Source organism: Physella acuta, unplaced genomic scaffold, assembly GCF_028476545.2.
Source record: "Physella acuta isolate Inbredline_101_S28 unplaced genomic scaffold, ASM2847654v3 ptg000319l, whole genome shotgun sequence".
NCBI classification, from domain to species: domain Eukaryota; kingdom Metazoa; phylum Mollusca; class Gastropoda; family Physidae; genus Physella; species Physella acuta.
The window spans coordinates 324933-342471 of NW_026731838.1; the positions used below are offsets into that span (position 1 = coordinate 324933).

The following is a 17539-nucleotide window of genomic DNA, read 5'->3' on the forward strand; positions in this document are numbered from 1 at the left end:
AACTACTCACAACTTATCACATCTCTTTTTGGGTGAGTCCATTGTTGGACACTGGTTTAAAAGGAATGAACCTCCATCTTTAAGGTTTCCATTCTTTGAGTGTTTTCGGCTTAAAGATAGCTCGGCATGTGTGGCTTGCCACAGGCGTGTGTGGTTGAGCACAGGCATGTGACTGACCACACACACTACCACTTGATTACACTGTCACTATCTGTTAACTCATCACCAATTTCAACATCAAATTTCCACTTTTAATTTTTTTTATAATATATATATTTGTCAGGATGTCACATGATCTTTATCTGATCTATGTATTTTGACACAATGGTCCCATTACGTGCTCTGATCTATGTATTTTGACACAATGGTCCCATGACGTCATTTGATCTATGTATTTATTTTGACAGGATGGCCCTCGTTGTTCATCAGTTTTATGAATTTATGTTGACAGAATGGCCCCTGTTCGCAGTCTGATTTTCCATGCTTACCCATAAAGTCCTTAATTTATCAACTTTTTAAAAAATCAAAAAAGTTGTATTTTCACTTTTTATTTATTTATGTATTTATTTTATGTTGACAGGATGGCCCCTGTACGTCGTCTGACCTGGCCCTATCCGCCATGAACGCCAACAAGAAAGACAAACTCTGTCTCGTGTGTGGGGATAAGGCCCTCGGCTACAACTTCAACGCCGTCTCTTGCGAGTCCTGTAAAGCTTTCTTTAGGCGGAACGCGCACAAAGTAAGATCATATCCGCTGACATTACTCTCTGTCCAGTAGAGTTAGGTTGTTTAGATGTGTTTGTGTGTTTATTATCTGAGTTTATTTAACTTCTAGTCAGCCTCAGCTCTTTCAATTCTGTTTACTTACAAGTTCTGAGTCATTAAAAATATGGTCTGTCATTGTTAAATTGTTCGAAGGGTACGATGCTATATTAATTAAAGTTACCCACATAAAAGAATAGAAGTGTGAGATATGATTTGTTGTGTAAATCAATGTAGTTTATAAAGAGTAGGTTTGTTACAAATATATTTTAACACTGTTTAATATGTATACATTGTTATAATGAATCGATGATCTTTGTGGGTTTTAATTGATATATTGGGGAACTTTGACCATTTATTCCAAGTCAGTGTGGGGGAGGGCGGGGGAATGAATTGTGTGTGGGGATTAATGAATTATCTTGGGGTTGTATGAATTGTGTATGGGTGTTTGAGTGTGTGTGTTCAATGAATTATGTGTGGATAGTGTGTGGGTGTTTAATAGTGTGTGGGTGTTTAATAGTGTGTGGGTGTTGAATTGTGTGTGGGTGTTGAATAGTGTGGGGGTGGTGAATAGTGTTTGGGTGTTTAATAGTGTGGGGGTGGTGAATTGTGTGGGGGTGGTGAATAGTGTGTGGGTGTTGAATAGTGTGGGGGTGGTGAATAGTGTGGGGGGTGGTGAATGGTGTGCGGGGTGGTGAATAGTGTGGGGGGGGTGGTGAATAGTGTGGGGGTGGTGAATAGTGTGGGGGTGGTGAATAGTGTGGGGGGTGGTGAATAGTGTGGGGGTGGCGAATTGTGTGGGGGTGGTGAATAGTGTGGGGGTGGTGAATAGTGTGGGGGTGGTGAATAGTGTGGGGGTGGTGAATAGTGTGGGGGGGGTGGTGAATAGTGTGGGGGTGGTGAATAGTGTGGGGGTGGTGAATAGTGTGGGGGGGGTGGTGAATAGTGTGGGGGTGGTGAATAGTGGGGGGGGGGGTGGTGAATAGTGTGGGGGTGGTGAATAGTGTGGGGGTGGTGAATAGTGTGTGGGTGTTGAATAGTGTGTGGGTGGTGAATAGTGTGGGGGTGGTGAATAGTGTGGGGGTGGTGAATAGTGGGGGGGTGGTGAATAGTGTGGGGGTGGTGAATAGTGTGGGGGCGGTGAATAGTGTGGGGGTGGTGAATAGTGTGGGGGTGGTGAATAGTGTGGGGGTGGTGAATAGTGTGGGGGCGGTGAATAGTGTGGGGGTGGTGAATGGTGTGCGGGTGGTGAATAGTGTGGGGGTGGTGAATGGTGTGCGGGGTGGTGAATGGTGTGCGGGGTGGTGAATAGTGTGGGGGTGGTGAATAGTGTGGGGGTGGTGAATAGTGTGGGGGTGGTGAATAGTGTGCGGGGTGGTGAATAGTGTGCGGGTGGTGAATAGTGTGGGGGTGGTGAATGGTGTGCGGGGTGGTGAATGGTGTGCGGGGTGGTGAATAGTGGGGGGGGGGGTGGTGAATGGTGTGCGGGGTGGTGAATAGTGGGGGGGGGGTGGTGAATGGTGTGCGGGGTGGTGAATAGTGTGCGGGTGGTGAATTATATGCGGGTGGTGAATAGTGTGCGGGTGGTGAATAGTGTGGGGGTGGTGAATGGTGTGCGGGGTGGTGAATGGTGTGCGGGGTGGTGAATAGTGGGGGGGGGGGTGGTGAATGGTGTGCGGGGTGGTGAATAGTGGGGGGGTGGTGAATGGTGTGGGGGTGGTGAATGGTGTGGGGGTGGTGAATGGTGTGCGGGGTGGTGAATAGTGGGGGGGTGGTGAATAGTGGGGGGGTGGTGAATAGTGGGGGGGTGGTGAATAGTGGGGGGTGGTGAATAGTGGGGGGGTGGTGAATAGTGGGGGGGGGGGGTGGTGAATAGTGAGGGGGTGGTGAATTATATGTGGGTGTTGAGTGATTATATTTTATCAAATCGAGCAGAAATTGTGTTGCTATAGTTACAGCCAGCATTATATTTCTCCATCCCCCACCCTAGGGACCCATGACGTCTAGCTATAATTTTTTAAAAGCATCTTTTATAAACAATCCACCAGAGCTAATTAGCAATTAAACAAATTGAAATTATGTTTAATTGGCAGCCTTCTCGCACAGTTCATTTATTTTGTGGAACCGATTAAATTATAAAATTCCCAGTCTGAACACAGACACAATATGTTATGATTAAACTAAATATGAGACAATTTATCAGACATAACTTTGTGCTTCTGTCATAGTGGGATTAAAAAGTGAATTTTATTTTACTTTTTTTTTCTACTCTCGAACTTTTGTTTCTATATGGCTTCTTTTAATTTTTCTTTTCCGCAACGTTTTCTTTTTAAGTTTATGTGAATTTTAATTATTTTTTTTTCTGTGAATTAACAAAAAGAAAAGAAAAACAACAGTCTTTACTTTTATAAGAGAATGTGAAACAGATGAGAACGGTCTAATTGTGGTTCTCGGTTTTCAAAGGATATAATCAATACAATAAGTAAAGTCAGAACTTAAAATAAATAAAACAGTATGTATAGTCATGTCTTGCTAACAGAATTTGAACAAGTTTTAACTGATAGAATTTTTTCAAATTTCAATGTTTTCCACATAAATATTTAGTTATTTACAGTAATATTGTTAAGGATGGGGGAAGTTGATATGTGTGATACAATATTGATATTGTATGTCTGGTGTGGTGTGATACTGTGAGTGGGGACGGTGGGGGTTGAACGTAGGCGAGAATGTGACAGTTTCCCCTCATGCACCTTGCTAGTTTCCCGTCATGTAGCTTGCTAGTTGATGAAAAAGTTTGTCAACAATGACAGATCTATTTTTGTTGCGAGCGTTTGATGTTGAAATTCAATATTTTAATTGCTGTGTGTGGACACTTTTAGACGTACTATATTTATCTATATGTTAGCTTTGCCTGTAATGGATTTTCTTTTTTTTTTTTTAAATAATTTAACTAAAGCTGTAACCCTAAACTTCAGCGTTGATACTAATGTAGCGGCCTTGAAGAATCTGTTTCATATTTTTTTCTTGGGTTTCTATTGCGTGGAGTGTTATTTCCCTTGGCATGACAATTCCTTTTGAGAGCCAGCCTTTGGTGTCTCCATGAAATTAGCCGGCTCAGGCCAGACCACGCCTGGTGTCCCCCAGCATTATAAAGGGCATGGCTCTTAAATAAATACGTTTGGCTCCTTGTATATTTATGAAAGTGGGGATGTCACTCTATCTTGTTTCCCCCCCCCCTCCACTCACCATTTCGTCACCTAAAACCATGTAAGTAAAAAGTAAAGTTTCCCTTTCAAACCTGACGTGACCTCGGCATATGAAGAGATAGTGTGGTCAGCAATATGCCCAGCCGCCTTTACTTTCCCTAACGTGAGTTAGGTACCCATCAGAGTTGGGTGGACTCAGGGACGGTCTACTGACTTGAACCCGGATTCGAACTCGAGACTTACGGGTTAGCAACCCAGCTCTCTACCGCTAGCAGATGCGTAGCGACCCTTCTCGGCGCCCGGGGACATACTTTCAATTTGGCGCCCCCCATCGGGAGCAAATTTTTCATTTGCACACCCCCCCTCGAACTTTTCATTTGCACCCCCCCTCAAACTTTCGATTTGCACCCCCCTCAAACTTTCAATTTGGCGCCCCCCTAAGGTCGGCGCACGGGAACATATGCCTCGTCCCCCCCCCCCCCTCGCTACGCCTCTGTCCGCTAGACCACTCCGTCCCAAAGCCATGCCCGCTCTCAACTAGCGTCATAAAGCTCTACCCTATCCTTCTCACTTACTAACAAAAGTGAACTTGGTTTGCATCGTTTTCGTCCGTGTACACAATGTTTAAGTCACCCCCACCCACCCACGGACCACCACAGCGTTCTGAACTCCGCAAGTTCTTACCAAGTGTAAAATCACATCCCCCCTCCCTCCTCAGTCTTTAGCTATCATTGTAGTTGCCGCTTTTATTACCCCTACCACCCCCACCCCCTTCCAAATACCTTAGGAATGTCGGCTATTTCAAAGCACATTAAAAACCAAAGTATATCTGTGTTATGTGTATCAGTATGTGGCCCTCCACATATTCAAATCACCGGGGTTTTTTTTTGTTATTTTTTTTTATAACTTAAAAGTTTTTATTGTAGCATTAACGATGGCTCCCAAATGTTTCTAATCCCTGTTGCATGTTGGGAAAATCTGCACTGAGACAGTTAAAAACGGTTGATTGTTTTTGTCTGCAGGTGATACGAGGCAGGTGTGAGGGCAAGTGTCAGGTCACCGTGGAGTCAAGGTCGTTCTGCAAGCGGTGCCGCCTGGCCAAATGTTTCACAGTCGGCATGAGGAAGGACATGATACTCAGTGAGTCACGTGACTTTCGACTGGAAACTTTTTCTTCCTCCATCGTTTTTATTTTTTTATTTTATCTTTTCGTAACATTTTTAACATGATATTGAGTCACGTGATGTTGTAGGTTTCTTATTACATCGTGTTTCTTTTATTTCAGTTTTTGTTTTTCTTAACATTTTTAAAAGAATTTGTTTTTTTTTTTTAATTTTAAAGAAGGTTTCTTTTTCGTTATTAAATTATTTTTTTATTAAATTAAAATTAAGAAAAATCTCACCAAATTTTACATATACAAGATAATGCAACACATCTCTATTTTTGTCTCACATAATGCAAGATATTTAAGTTTTGACGAGAAAATAATTTCCCCTATATAATATCTTAAAATTATTTTATCTCCATTAATTTCTCCTGTCGTCTGCCCGCAGATGACGAACAAAAAAAGCAACGCAAGCAGAAGATCATCATCAACAAGCTGCGGCGCCAGGGGCACCTCCCGCCCCAGGACACGTACTCCGCCTCTGCCAAAGACCTGCTGTCCCCCATCCGCGGTATGGTCGCCCGCAACCCCGACAAATTCCTCGCCTCCTACAACGCATTCAGCCCGCCAGAGGTCATGGTCAAACAGGAGGTCATCGACTCCGTCAACAGCCCGGGGTCAGTGGCGTCCCCCCCTGGGGCAGCTTCGTACCAGCATAGCAGCACCGGGGGTTCCTACCCCACCCCTGGTCCCCAGCCTGAGGCTGTTATTTCCTACGCTCCTTGGGAGGAGAGCAGAGATGTGGTTCAAGCTGCGATTACGTCTATGAGCGAGAGGGATCAGTTTCTGATTAACGAGCTTCTTCGCGCTATGGAGAGCAGCAGTTTCCTAGCTATGACGCAGACGTCTATGAAAATGATGCCTTCGAACCCTGAAGAGTTTGTCAACATTGCCGAGCTCTTTGTTCGGAAAGTTATCAAAGTCGCGAAGAACATCACCTTCTTCAAGCAGCTTCACAAAGACGATCAAATCGCACTGCTGAAAGGCTCGGTTGTGGACATCATGATGCTGCGGTCTGCTGTGAACTATGACCCCTTCACGGAGTCGTGGAGTTTGAGCACTAAAGGTTGTATCAACCAAGGGGCCAGTCAGGCAGCCGGCGAGCGGATAAGCGCAGAGATTCTCAAATCGGGTTCTTCTGAGACGAAGCAGCTGTTTATGACTTACAGCAAGTTTATCAAGTCCCTGATGTCCACTATACACGGGGACCTTCTTGTGCTTAAGCTTCTCATCCTCATGTCCCTGTTCTCTGGTAAGTTGAGAGGTAGTTTCTGGTGACCACTGATATACGTCTACGTCCTTAGCTATAGAGACAAATGTATGTTAAAGTATATTCTGGAGGGTCGGCGTGGTCGAGTCGGTAAAGCTCATGTTTGCTAAACCGAAAAGTCTCGAGACAACTCCAAAATCAAACAACTGCTGCCTTGTAGTTTGTTCTTGGTTGGACAAAGGCTATGGAAGCAAATTCAAAAAGAAAAGCAGGCTGAAATCTGAGTCAATGGCCTCAATGGCGCATAACCAGTTGACATGTATCCTTAATTGTGATGGAGGCGTGGTCGAGTCGGCAAAAAACTCATGGTTGATAAATTCGAAAAAGTCTCGAGTTCAAACCCTCTGGCAGATAAGGCTCGATCCCTTCCAACACTAAAAATTAAGAACGAAGAAGTATATTCTGGTAAAGGTCTATGTCCTTAGCTACAGAGACACTTGTACCTATGTGAAAATATACTCTGGTATAAAAGTTTTATGCTACAGAAAGACTAGTACCTGAAGTATACTCTGGTATAAACAAGTCCATAGCTACAGTTTCAGTCAAAGATTTGTTTCTGTTTTTGTTTTGTAGCTGTTACTATTGATTTAACCCTCCAGTGATTTGCTATTGATTCTATTGACCAACCCTTTAGGGGTGTAAATTGATGCCGTTGGTTTACTGCTTTATTTGACAGCATTGATTAAACCCCCTGAATTACAATTTAGCCGTTTTAGCTATTAAGGCCACCATAAATGATTTTTATTTTTTTTATTTAAGATATTCCATTTTCTCTTTGAAAAAATCTCCACCACAATTGTTAGTGAAAACTCTAAAACCTCACTTTACAGTCTTTAAAGATAGTTATAGTTTCTTGAAATTTGTAATTTTTACCAGGGAAAAGCCTGAAAATCTATTTGATTAGTTGTCATGAGGATGTCAGCAGGCATGCCTAACGTCATGGCATTTGTCTGTCAGTATTGCTAACGCATAAAAATATTTTATACTGCGGTTCTGCATTTAAAAAAAGAATGTGAAATGAAAACCGATAAAAAATGGGATTTTTTTTTAAAAGTAAGCACGTTTCCCTTTCCTGGCTCATGTATTTCATGAAACATGACAGCAATCAGAATCAAGGACTAGGAAATCAAAGCATTTAACTAAAAATGTAAAGAAAACAGTAGGCTGTTACATTTAGATTGTTTATCTAATACTATAATGGGCTACGTTCGCACATCTCTCTCTCTCTCTCTCTGTCCGCAAAAATTTTTCGCCGGACATCACGTCAGAAACGGCAGCGATATATGGAGAACTTTATACGGACTTTTGTTGAAAATAATATGTTAGATGTTTTAAATGTATAACCACAATTTTATTTAAAGAAGAAAAATAAAAAATCAAGGCGTATTCGAATATAGAGAAACAGTATTATTTATGCAACCGGAAAAGCATTAATAGATATGTAAAAGAACGCATAAAACTGTGACGACACTATTGCTTACTAATGACGTCATCTGCCGTGTTTAAAATAAAAAAGAAATGAACTATTTCATTCAAATTTGATTTAGATCTACGTACACTATGAAATGTATACAATACAATTTTTCCGGCCTAAACTCATAACATTTATTTATACAAAATCTTTGTTTGGAACTGGCTAATTTGGGATAAAAAAATTAATTTGAAAGAATAGGCATATTCGCGTAAGTTAAGATTTTAAAATACGTCTTTCATTCTCTGAATTTTATAAGGTGCCTAAATAGCGGAGATGTTAGTGTACTATAAACCACGCAGGTGGTGCGGGTTCGAGACCCACCAAGTCAACTTGGTTAATGTATTTTTTTTTTATTTTGCTCGGACTAAACTTAAAAAAAAAAATTCAATTAGGATTCTAGATCTAGATTGTCGGGTGTCCGATAAGGCACTTCCCGGCGCCGCAGGCGCTTCAAATTTGGCAGGATCTTGCCTTGGGGCGACATAACACAGGGGCCGGTTGGCCGAAAAGTCTACGATGAGGGGGTCAAAACTGACCTCGACTGACCGGTACCTTATATGAGCTATAAATCGAAAAAAAAATGTCCACGGAGGAACCTCTTCATAACTCTTGAGGTCGTAGACCGACCCTATGGCGAATTAATTAAGCATTCACATTCTCAATGTTTTCGAAAGCCTAAGCGAAGCTGGGCAGCATGCCTAGTAAATAAAGAAATCTGCTTTCCATAACAAAATAGCATACCAACAAAATGTAAAAGATAATTCGATTAGTTTTGTAAAATTGATAAAAAAGTCTTAAAGAACCCCTTGTTTTATAATTTATCAGTAGACTGTTTTTAAACATGAAGAATTATTTTATTAAATTTGCACTTTTCAAAAAAAATTTTTTTTCCGAAATATAGCTTTTCATTAAAAAAAAATATTTTTTTTAGTTCAAATTAAGCTAGAAATATGAATTTGGTTTCCATGGAAAGTAGTCACTCTCCTCTATCTCAACAAATTCTGTACACTAGGCTTACTTCATATATTATGTTATTGTAATAGAAGCCATAAGTTAACATCCTTTATAACTATCTTCCACAGCTGACAGATTGCCTATGGTTGACCACGACAAGGTACAGGAGATCCAAGAAACGTACGCCCGTATCCTGGAGGAATACGTTGGCCACCGGTTCAACCAGGAGGCCACGCTGTTCGCCCGTATTGTCATGAAGCTGACAGATCTCCGGAACATTAACGAGGTCCACTCTAAGATGCTGCTGTGTATGAAGGTGGACGAGTTCGAGCCCCTGCTTCTCGAAATATTTGATCTCCCGACTGACGCCGAGGGCGGTTTCTTTTCTAGCCGAGCCACCCAATACTCAGAGATGGCGTCGTCTACGGCGCCGTCGTCCACGCGGTCACCCCCTTCTTCCTGATGTGGGACTGACGTCATATTGTGACTTATAAAAATGACTGACGTCATATTGTGACTTATAAAAAAACGACGAACCATGTTTAATATGAACCTTCCTGATGGTGACTGGTGACTTATAAAAGTTAACCATATTTAACAAGAACTGGGGTTTTTGTGTTTAAAGTGTTGAAACTGGATGTATATATTTAATTTAACCTCTCAAACATAGTTTTACATTTATATTCTCCATGGAAGTTCTCATCTACTCTGCTTCACCTTCCTGATACTCGACTACAGGCTCTACGATTTGAAAGGCAAAGGAATTAACAGTTCTTTCATTGTTTATATTTGTTGTAATATGAATGGTTGATTTGTTAAATTTTGGTTGTACTTTTTAAAAGTTCAAGTATTTTTCTTGTAATGTTTTGATGTAATGGAGGTAATGTTAAACAATACTTTGTAACTAAAATTGTTTATGTATAGTTGTATGTTAACATATAACATAAGTTGTATTAAAGTAACTAATAATTCATTATTTTCAATGTTACTGCACATTTTTCTTCACTGTGCTTTTCAGTATTTTTTTTACACAAAGCTGGGTCTTAAAAATTTAGTTTGAAAAGCCCAAAGGTAGAGGAGCTTGTTATGTAAAAGAATGCAGATTTTATTGAAACATGGTATCTTTATCAACTAGTTGCGTGAAATAAATTCACCTCAATGCTGAGCTCATATTCTAGAGGCTACTTTACCTCATAGAGGTGGTTATATTTTTTTTTTTCAATTGTGTTCACAGCCTTTTTCTTGTATATGTATGGAACTCAAAGATTTCAGCCGCACCACATATTTTTTATCTGGCAAGGTTTTTCCTATTTCTAATAAAGTCTATAATTACTCTAATGCTGAGATATCTCACTGGTTGAAAATTAAATTTTCTGTCTATTAATTTTCTTGGTACTTTTTTATTCTAGTTTTTTTTTTATTTATTAAATCCTTTTCGGCACTCCTTTTGTAAACTGGTCATATTGAAAAAAATGTGTGCTAAAATTGATTTCCATTGAATGGAGATTAACTTGACTGTACAGACTTTGACTATTGTGTAGAGAAAATTGTTGCTGTTACATTCTGTTAGATATAACCAGGCCTATTATTCAACTCCGGTTTCTATGTAGGTCCTATATTTTCTTAAAGTTTTTCCACCACTATTTGATACATATGTAGGCTATATTTTTTTTATTCTCAATTTTGTTGGCCTCTTTTTTTTTAAATTTACCAAATTAAAAAAAAATTGTTTTGTTTAGATGTAGGGACAGTTAATTCAGTAAATTTGAATTATTCTTGAAGATCAGCTGTTTTGTGATGGAACTGGTTGGCCCAAACTTGAAAGTGCAGCTCTTGTAAAAAAAAAAAACCTGGCTCTATAGAGCATTTTCTTGCCAGTTTGCATTGTAAACTTGGTCACCACTAAAATTGTGGGGTGGGATTTTAATGTGATAAACGTATCTTTGTACTTGTGAATTCTATTCAGTGTGTGTTCAATATTTATTGTAACTTAATGTCTGATTTTGTTGTTTGTGACCAAAATGTGTTGCCATACCTGGGCTGTTTATTCTTTTTATGTAGCTGCTAGTGGAGTGATATGACCAAATGGTGTTTCCATAACTTGAACTGTGTGTTTAATATTTACTGTACTATAGGCAGTGTGATTTTTTTAATGTAGTCTTTGGTAGTGTGATATTTGTCTTTTTTAACCAGAATGTGTTTCCATAACTTGGACTGAATATTTCCTGTTGTCATTGGTGGAGTGATATTTGTGGTTGTTGACCAGAATGTGTTGCCATAACTTGGACTAGAGCCTTGACTACTTGTTAGAAGCTTTTCATTCCAGATCAGTTCAAACTATTTGCCTCATCTCCTTGTGATAATCACCTTGAATATTTATTTCTTCACCTCTTCTGCATGGATTCCGGAGAATATCAAATATTTCACAAATTCTTGTTACTCAGTGAAGGAACTAACTCTATAGTGTTAGTATCGGTGTGTACAAAATATGGAGTGGAATTTCCAAATGAAACAATGAATTTTTAAAATTGATATTGTTATTGGATAATTTAGTCTACAGTTGGTGACTGTTTCAGAAAACATAATACAATGAAGTTACATTTTTTTTTAAAAATAAAATTTCAAATGAACATATTTAGCATTTTTTATAATAATTTTTTTTTTAAATGCAGAAATTGAGGAATTTTTCAGTATCTCTTAAAATGTTGCCTTATTTTCTGAAATATTTATTAAGGTTCTTAACACTTAGTATTGGATTGCTAGAAATTTTATAGGTCTTAAACTAAATGTTCGTTATTATATTTTTTTTCGTTTAACTTTTTTATGTAAATCTTTAGACTTTTTAAATGTTTTGGTAGTTAAATGAATAATTATCTGGCAACAATGTCATACAGGTTAGTGTGTATTAGCGCACCTTTCCACAAAGCAGGGCCATAATTAAACCTTTTCCATATCAGCCCTCTGCTGGCCATGATATCACCACACCTGATTTTATCACCACACCACCACACCTGGTTGTAACACCACACCACCACACATGGTTGTAACACCACACCACCACACCTGGTTGTAGCACCACACCTTACAATAAAACCTGTTAAAGTGAAGTTTTGATTCTATTTCACAAAAACTAGCTCAAAGTCTACCTCGTTTTTTTTTTTTTTTTTTTTTTTTTTTTTTTTTTTTTTTTTTTTTTTTTTTGACTTTTAAAAATTCCCATCAGGTTCTGATCCAATCATAAATCACTTCCCTAGAACCACACTGATCTAAATCCTTTTTTTTTTTTTGAGATTTATACACTGTTGGGTTTTAAATCCACCAAGGCACCATTGCAAAAAATTTCTTACCCATATTTTGCGCCATTATTTTACAATATTTTTTTTTAAAACTTTAATGTTACAAAATCTTTAATATAGAAATGTGAAGGAAAACAAAACTTATAATCCGTGTTGTGAACATTTTTTGAAAAGTGGAGTTAGAACAGTCCGGTTCTAGTGAAGCGATGTTTCATAGGTTTTCAAATGATTATCTTTATAGATAACTCTCATTCATAAAAATATTTCAGGGAAATATATCTTTATTCTACAAAGTTGTCTTGTAATTTTACTTTTGAGTTCAATTTATATTTATAGCTTTCTTTATTTGTTGGAGTGTGTTAAACTATAGGACATATATAAGGTACCTGCTGGTGATATATGACTTTCTCTGTTCATGTTTAGTTACTCAAATTATGTCTGTTAAGTAAAAACAAGATATGAATAAATGGGGCTCAATTTTTTTTTTAGATATATCTTTATGTTGTGTGTAAAAAAAAAGTTTAAAAGAAATGAAATTTACCTCTTTTTTTTAGCTTAGGATCCTATTTACATGTGTTGTGTAATAATTAATTTCACGTTGGTATTCTTTAATTAAAGGGCAACAATTCATATCATATATTCTGCTCAATAATTTTTTATTAGAAAATATCATAGCTACATTGGCCGTCAGTATGAGGAATTTTAATTACATATGTTTCTGTTCTCAATTCTGGCAATGATATTTAAATAGTAATACTAAATATTGTTGCAGTTGATAATGCCTGGATGTATATTTTTTCTAAAAATTTACTTTCAATAATTGGCCTTTTTTTTTTTAGTTTTATAAGCTTTTTTTTTAAACTATTATTGAATATTTTTTAGTCATAATCATATTTACTAGTTTCTTTGTGCAGATATGGAATTTGTTAATTCAACAGAGTTTTTAAGATGCCTGATTTAAAATTCCTGATGGTAAGCTTTAAAACTTAATAACTGAGAAAATTATTTTTATATAGTGCCTTTTTCTTATATTAACGAGCCATTAAAATAATTCTAAAGCTTTAGTCTGTGGCTGTGAGTCAATCAAAAAAAACATTGGTAAAAAAAATAATTTCAATAAAATCTGCTAAAAATAGAATCTTTATAACTTCTTGTACAAACTGGTTAATTATTTACAATTAGATAAGAGATTTATTTTTCTAACAAAACATGTTTTGAACTTTTAAAATTTTCCTGCTTCTCATTTTATTTTTTTATATTTTTTGCATACCAACTAAATAATTTTTTTTTGTAAAATATTTATTTTAAAAAACCAATATATTTAATATCAAATACAAATTATTTGATTCATTATTTTGTTAATATTGTTGTGTTGTTGCTGTTTAAAACTAAAAACCAGTGAGTTTCTTTTCAACTTACTTGAGCTCTGTTTATATTTAGCTTTGATACATTTGAAACAGTTATTGAATATTGTTAAAAGCCTTAGAACTGCAGAACATAAACCTCAGATTTTGTTGTTTTTTTTTTAAATTACAGCATATACAAATTGTTTGGGTTGTGCTTTGATCATATTACACCATGTTTGGTAGTCATGTGATCACTGTATTAGTGTCATTTATGGCCAGAATATGTTGACCTGTAAAAATAAAAATAGTCTAAGGGGGGTAATTGATTAACTGGCAAGAATATTTTTTTCACTGATAAGTGAGACATAGTCAAAGAGAGGTAACCCAATATAAAAATGTAGTTCAAGTTTTATTCTTATATATTTGTAACTTGCCTTTAGTGTAAAAAATTGTTTGGGGTTATTGTCTATTTGAGTGTTATTATTATAACAAGTAAGAATAATCAGTTTCAACAAAACAAAATAATTATAAAATATATTACGAATCAATTATAAAAAATACAATTAATCAACATTGTCATTTTTTAATAATTCAAACTACAGTTTTTATATATTTGTTTCAAAGTTCATATTTGTTGGAAAGTTCATTATTAATATCCATGTATGAATGTAGTGTCCATGAATGTTTCACCGTCATTGAAGTAGGTTGCGGAACATATTTATCACTTGGTCAGTGACTTTCTTTGTATTGTCTAAACCGGTTGCAGGCATTTGCTCAATTTCTTGTACAGGGAAAGTGTTGTTCTACTTTATGGGCTTATTATGATGGGCTCTATATAATTCAAAGTTTTATAAATCTTACCTTAGGCTGGACATAGATTTTTTTTTCATGAAACTAACCACACTGTTTTTTTAATGACATCTAAAAATAATTATTTCATTCTTTATTTCATCTGGTTGATAATTTGTAGAAATGAAAAATATTCAATTAATTTTTTTTTTAAATTAATGTTAAATTAATTTTATTGCTGTAAAATTGTTAGATTTAAAATTGTATGACCTTTTTAAATTGTTTTTTTTCTTGTGCATGATAATTTTATAAAGTCATGAAAAGTTGCATTAGACATCTTGCATCCACTTCATAGGTTTTCTTGTACATCAGTCATTCATTTAACACTAAGCAGTTTTTTTTAAAAATAAAACTGTTTAAGGGGAGGTAATTTTGTTTGTTAGAAATTTATTTGTAGTAAATCAGATGTTCATTGTTACCTACTTTTTTTAATTCAATGAAATAGTGAGTTAAAAATTATAGAAGTTGTGTTTATATAAAAAATTATACAAGTTGTATTTATATTATCTGCTCAATTTAATTTTCATTTACTTTCATGCTATCAATGAGTTGCCTCCCTTGTACACTACTCCAATCATTATGTGTGGGATATGGAGATGTATGATGTTCACTTGATAGGATTTGATATTTGACTGCATATGAGCTAGCTTTGTACGGTTTTGTTTTTGAGAAGAATTCATTAACAAATTTTGTAGTTAAAAGGCAATAGTATTGCCTTGTAAAATATATTTTTTCTTTGTTTTTTTTAATTACTATCTCATGTTGGTAAAATAGCTGTGTAAAGTTAAATGTTTCTTTTTTTTTTTTGTACAGATTAAACAGATCTTTTCATTGCTACTAATATTATGACCATGTTCTATTGTTCTTTTTGTTAGCATTAATCCATAAAATAATTCATTGTATTTCTTGTGTGACGCTGTTGAATTGTGTGTGTGTTTAGGAATTATGACATTGGCCCTGCACTGCTGTTTTGGTTGGTTAAATTTATCATAAAAAAATGTGGATTGGATCTATAAAATAAGTGTCTTATTGGATGGATTGGAATTGATATTACTGATTTCACAATTTAATAATTTTTGCATTATTTTTTTAGTTGTTTTAAAAAATACTGGTTTTGAAAAAACAAATTACTTTAATCAGTTTATTTAAATTAAGGAGAATGGAGGTTTTGAGCTACTTGAAAATGCCTACAAAGTTAAAAAAAAAACATGTTACAAAGCTTATGAAAATTATTCTTGAAATACTGTATTAGACCTATTATATTACTGGATTATTTATTTAAAGGATATTATTCAAAGAAGAAAGGGGAGATGACACTGAAAGATAGTGTGATTATGAATAAAAGGAAATGAAAGAATTAAGTCTATTTAATTGGGAACATGGTAGTCTTGTAGTGTACTGTTGGTACAAATAGAAAAAGTTGAAAAAAATATTATTGTAAGTTATTAATAAAGTTATAATTCATTGTATAAAAAACATTCTTACTTAAATAACTATGCCGCCACTCATATCTTATATAATATATATTTATTTTAAAATAGTTTAAAATAAATATGTATTATATATTTACTATTTATTACATATGTCTCTATTGTTTCGTTAAATTTAATTATTAGATCACAGTTTTCATGATTGTTAAACTCACACACTTCTAACATTAAAAATCCTGGATCTTCAAGTAAAATCAATTATTTTTAACATAACATGTTGTTATTGTTAGTAGTGTTTCATTTTTTTTTAAATTACATTCTCGTGGCCTGTTATGTTTTTTATATTAGTGATTTTGTTTTGTTTTGTCTCTTATTCTTTAATCTTTTTGAATTGTACTGGTAATGTTAAAAACTACACTGGAAGGACGATTGTACAAATAAAGTATAAAACGACGAAACATGTTGTTCTGTGTTATTATTCTTTGTGTTGTGGATTCATGTGTATAAAATATTAGGGGAATCGGTTGTCTAGCCTCTAGCCCTTGGGGCTCATTTTTTACTGCAGCGAAATGAAAAAAAAATATGTACATAGAAAATGTAAACTTTATCAGCGTCCTCCCCCAACATCGCCAGTTATAAATGTATCACCTCGCCCAAAGTGTCTCACACCCCCTCCCAGTCTACCCCACTAATTTGCTTTATGCCATTATACGTATGGACTAAGGAAAACAACCAAGATAATATTATTTAAGTGATTTGGGGGGGGGGGGCTTTAGGGCCCACCTCCCTGGAGTATTAACGAAAACGATTGGATGAAAAATATTATTATGAATATAAAAAGAGAGAAAAAATAACCCACAGACAAAATTTATATATATATATATATATATATTTCTAATAAACGTTCTAGTTTTAGAATGAATTCAAAATGCCATTTATACAAATCTATATTACTTTTATTTTAGTGTACGCAAAGGCTTGCTGAGCTCTACGTGATTTATTATTAAACATAAATTAAGCAGAAGTAAAATGTTTCACAGGTAATGTATATTTATTGAAACCGCACACATAAATGATGGTGAATGTATTGAATACAAGCTAGACCATCCCATCTTAGAATAGGGGTCATCCATAAATGACGTCACGCTTTTTTAAACGATTTTTACCCCCCCCACCCCCCTCCCCGCTTCACTCCGTCACAAATCATCACACGTCGTCACAAAAAGCCAGACCCCCCCCCCTTAAATGACGTCACACCTCAACCTACAACCCCCCTCAAAATTGCAGTTGAATTTTTTTTAAACTTCGATATTTTTCTAAAATTTTGTCTAAACTATTAAAATTTATTAAAACAGTAATTTAAAACGCGAAATAACGTCTAAAATTCGTTTTCTAACATTGCTTTTTTATAATGCAAAAGTGTGACGTCGCAACATCTGAACACCCCCCCCCCCCCCATCCCCCTCATCACACATCGTCACAAAATTACGGACCCCCCTCCCCCATACGAGTGTGACGTCTTTCATGGATGACCCCATATTCATATATATACATATACATACATATATATATATATATATATATATATATATATATATATACATATATATATATATATATACATATATATGTATATATATATATATATATATATATATATATATATATATATATATATATATATATATATATATATATATATATATATATATATATATATATTGCTGTATTTTTAAGTTCTGAAAGACGTAAGAAAATAAAAACGATTGTATGACATGCCAAGTTTC

General features: G+C 35.6%; 1 protein-coding gene across 1 annotated transcript; it reads left to right on the forward strand.

Annotated features, from left to right (window-relative positions):
• The first annotated feature begins 586 nt into the window (after window positions 1-586).
• LOC131940497 (nuclear hormone receptor HR96-like) lies at window positions 587-9873 on the forward strand. Its single transcript, XM_059299156.1, has 4 exons — window positions 587-739; window positions 4991-5108; window positions 5522-6385; window positions 8960-9873. The coding sequence occupies exons 1-4, from the start codon at window positions 620-622 to the stop codon at window positions 9292-9294; spliced, it is 1437 nt and encodes a 478-aa protein (XP_059155139.1). The 5' UTR covers window positions 587-619; the 3' UTR covers window positions 9295-9873.
• The last annotated feature ends 7666 nt before the right edge of the window (window positions 9874-17539 follow it).

Coding starts and splice junctions, on each gene's coding strand:
- LOC131940497 (XM_059299156.1), top strand. CDS start 620: ATGAACGCCAACAAGAAAGACAAACTCTGTCTCGTGTGTGGGGATAAG. Junction 5,109..5,521: donor GAGGAAGGACATGATACTCA/GTGAGTCACGTG, acceptor GTCTGCCCGCAG/ATGACGAACAAAAAAAGCAA. Junction 6,386..8,959: donor CCTCATGTCCCTGTTCTCTG/GTAAGTTGAGAG, acceptor TATCTTCCACAG/CTGACAGATTGCCTATGGTT.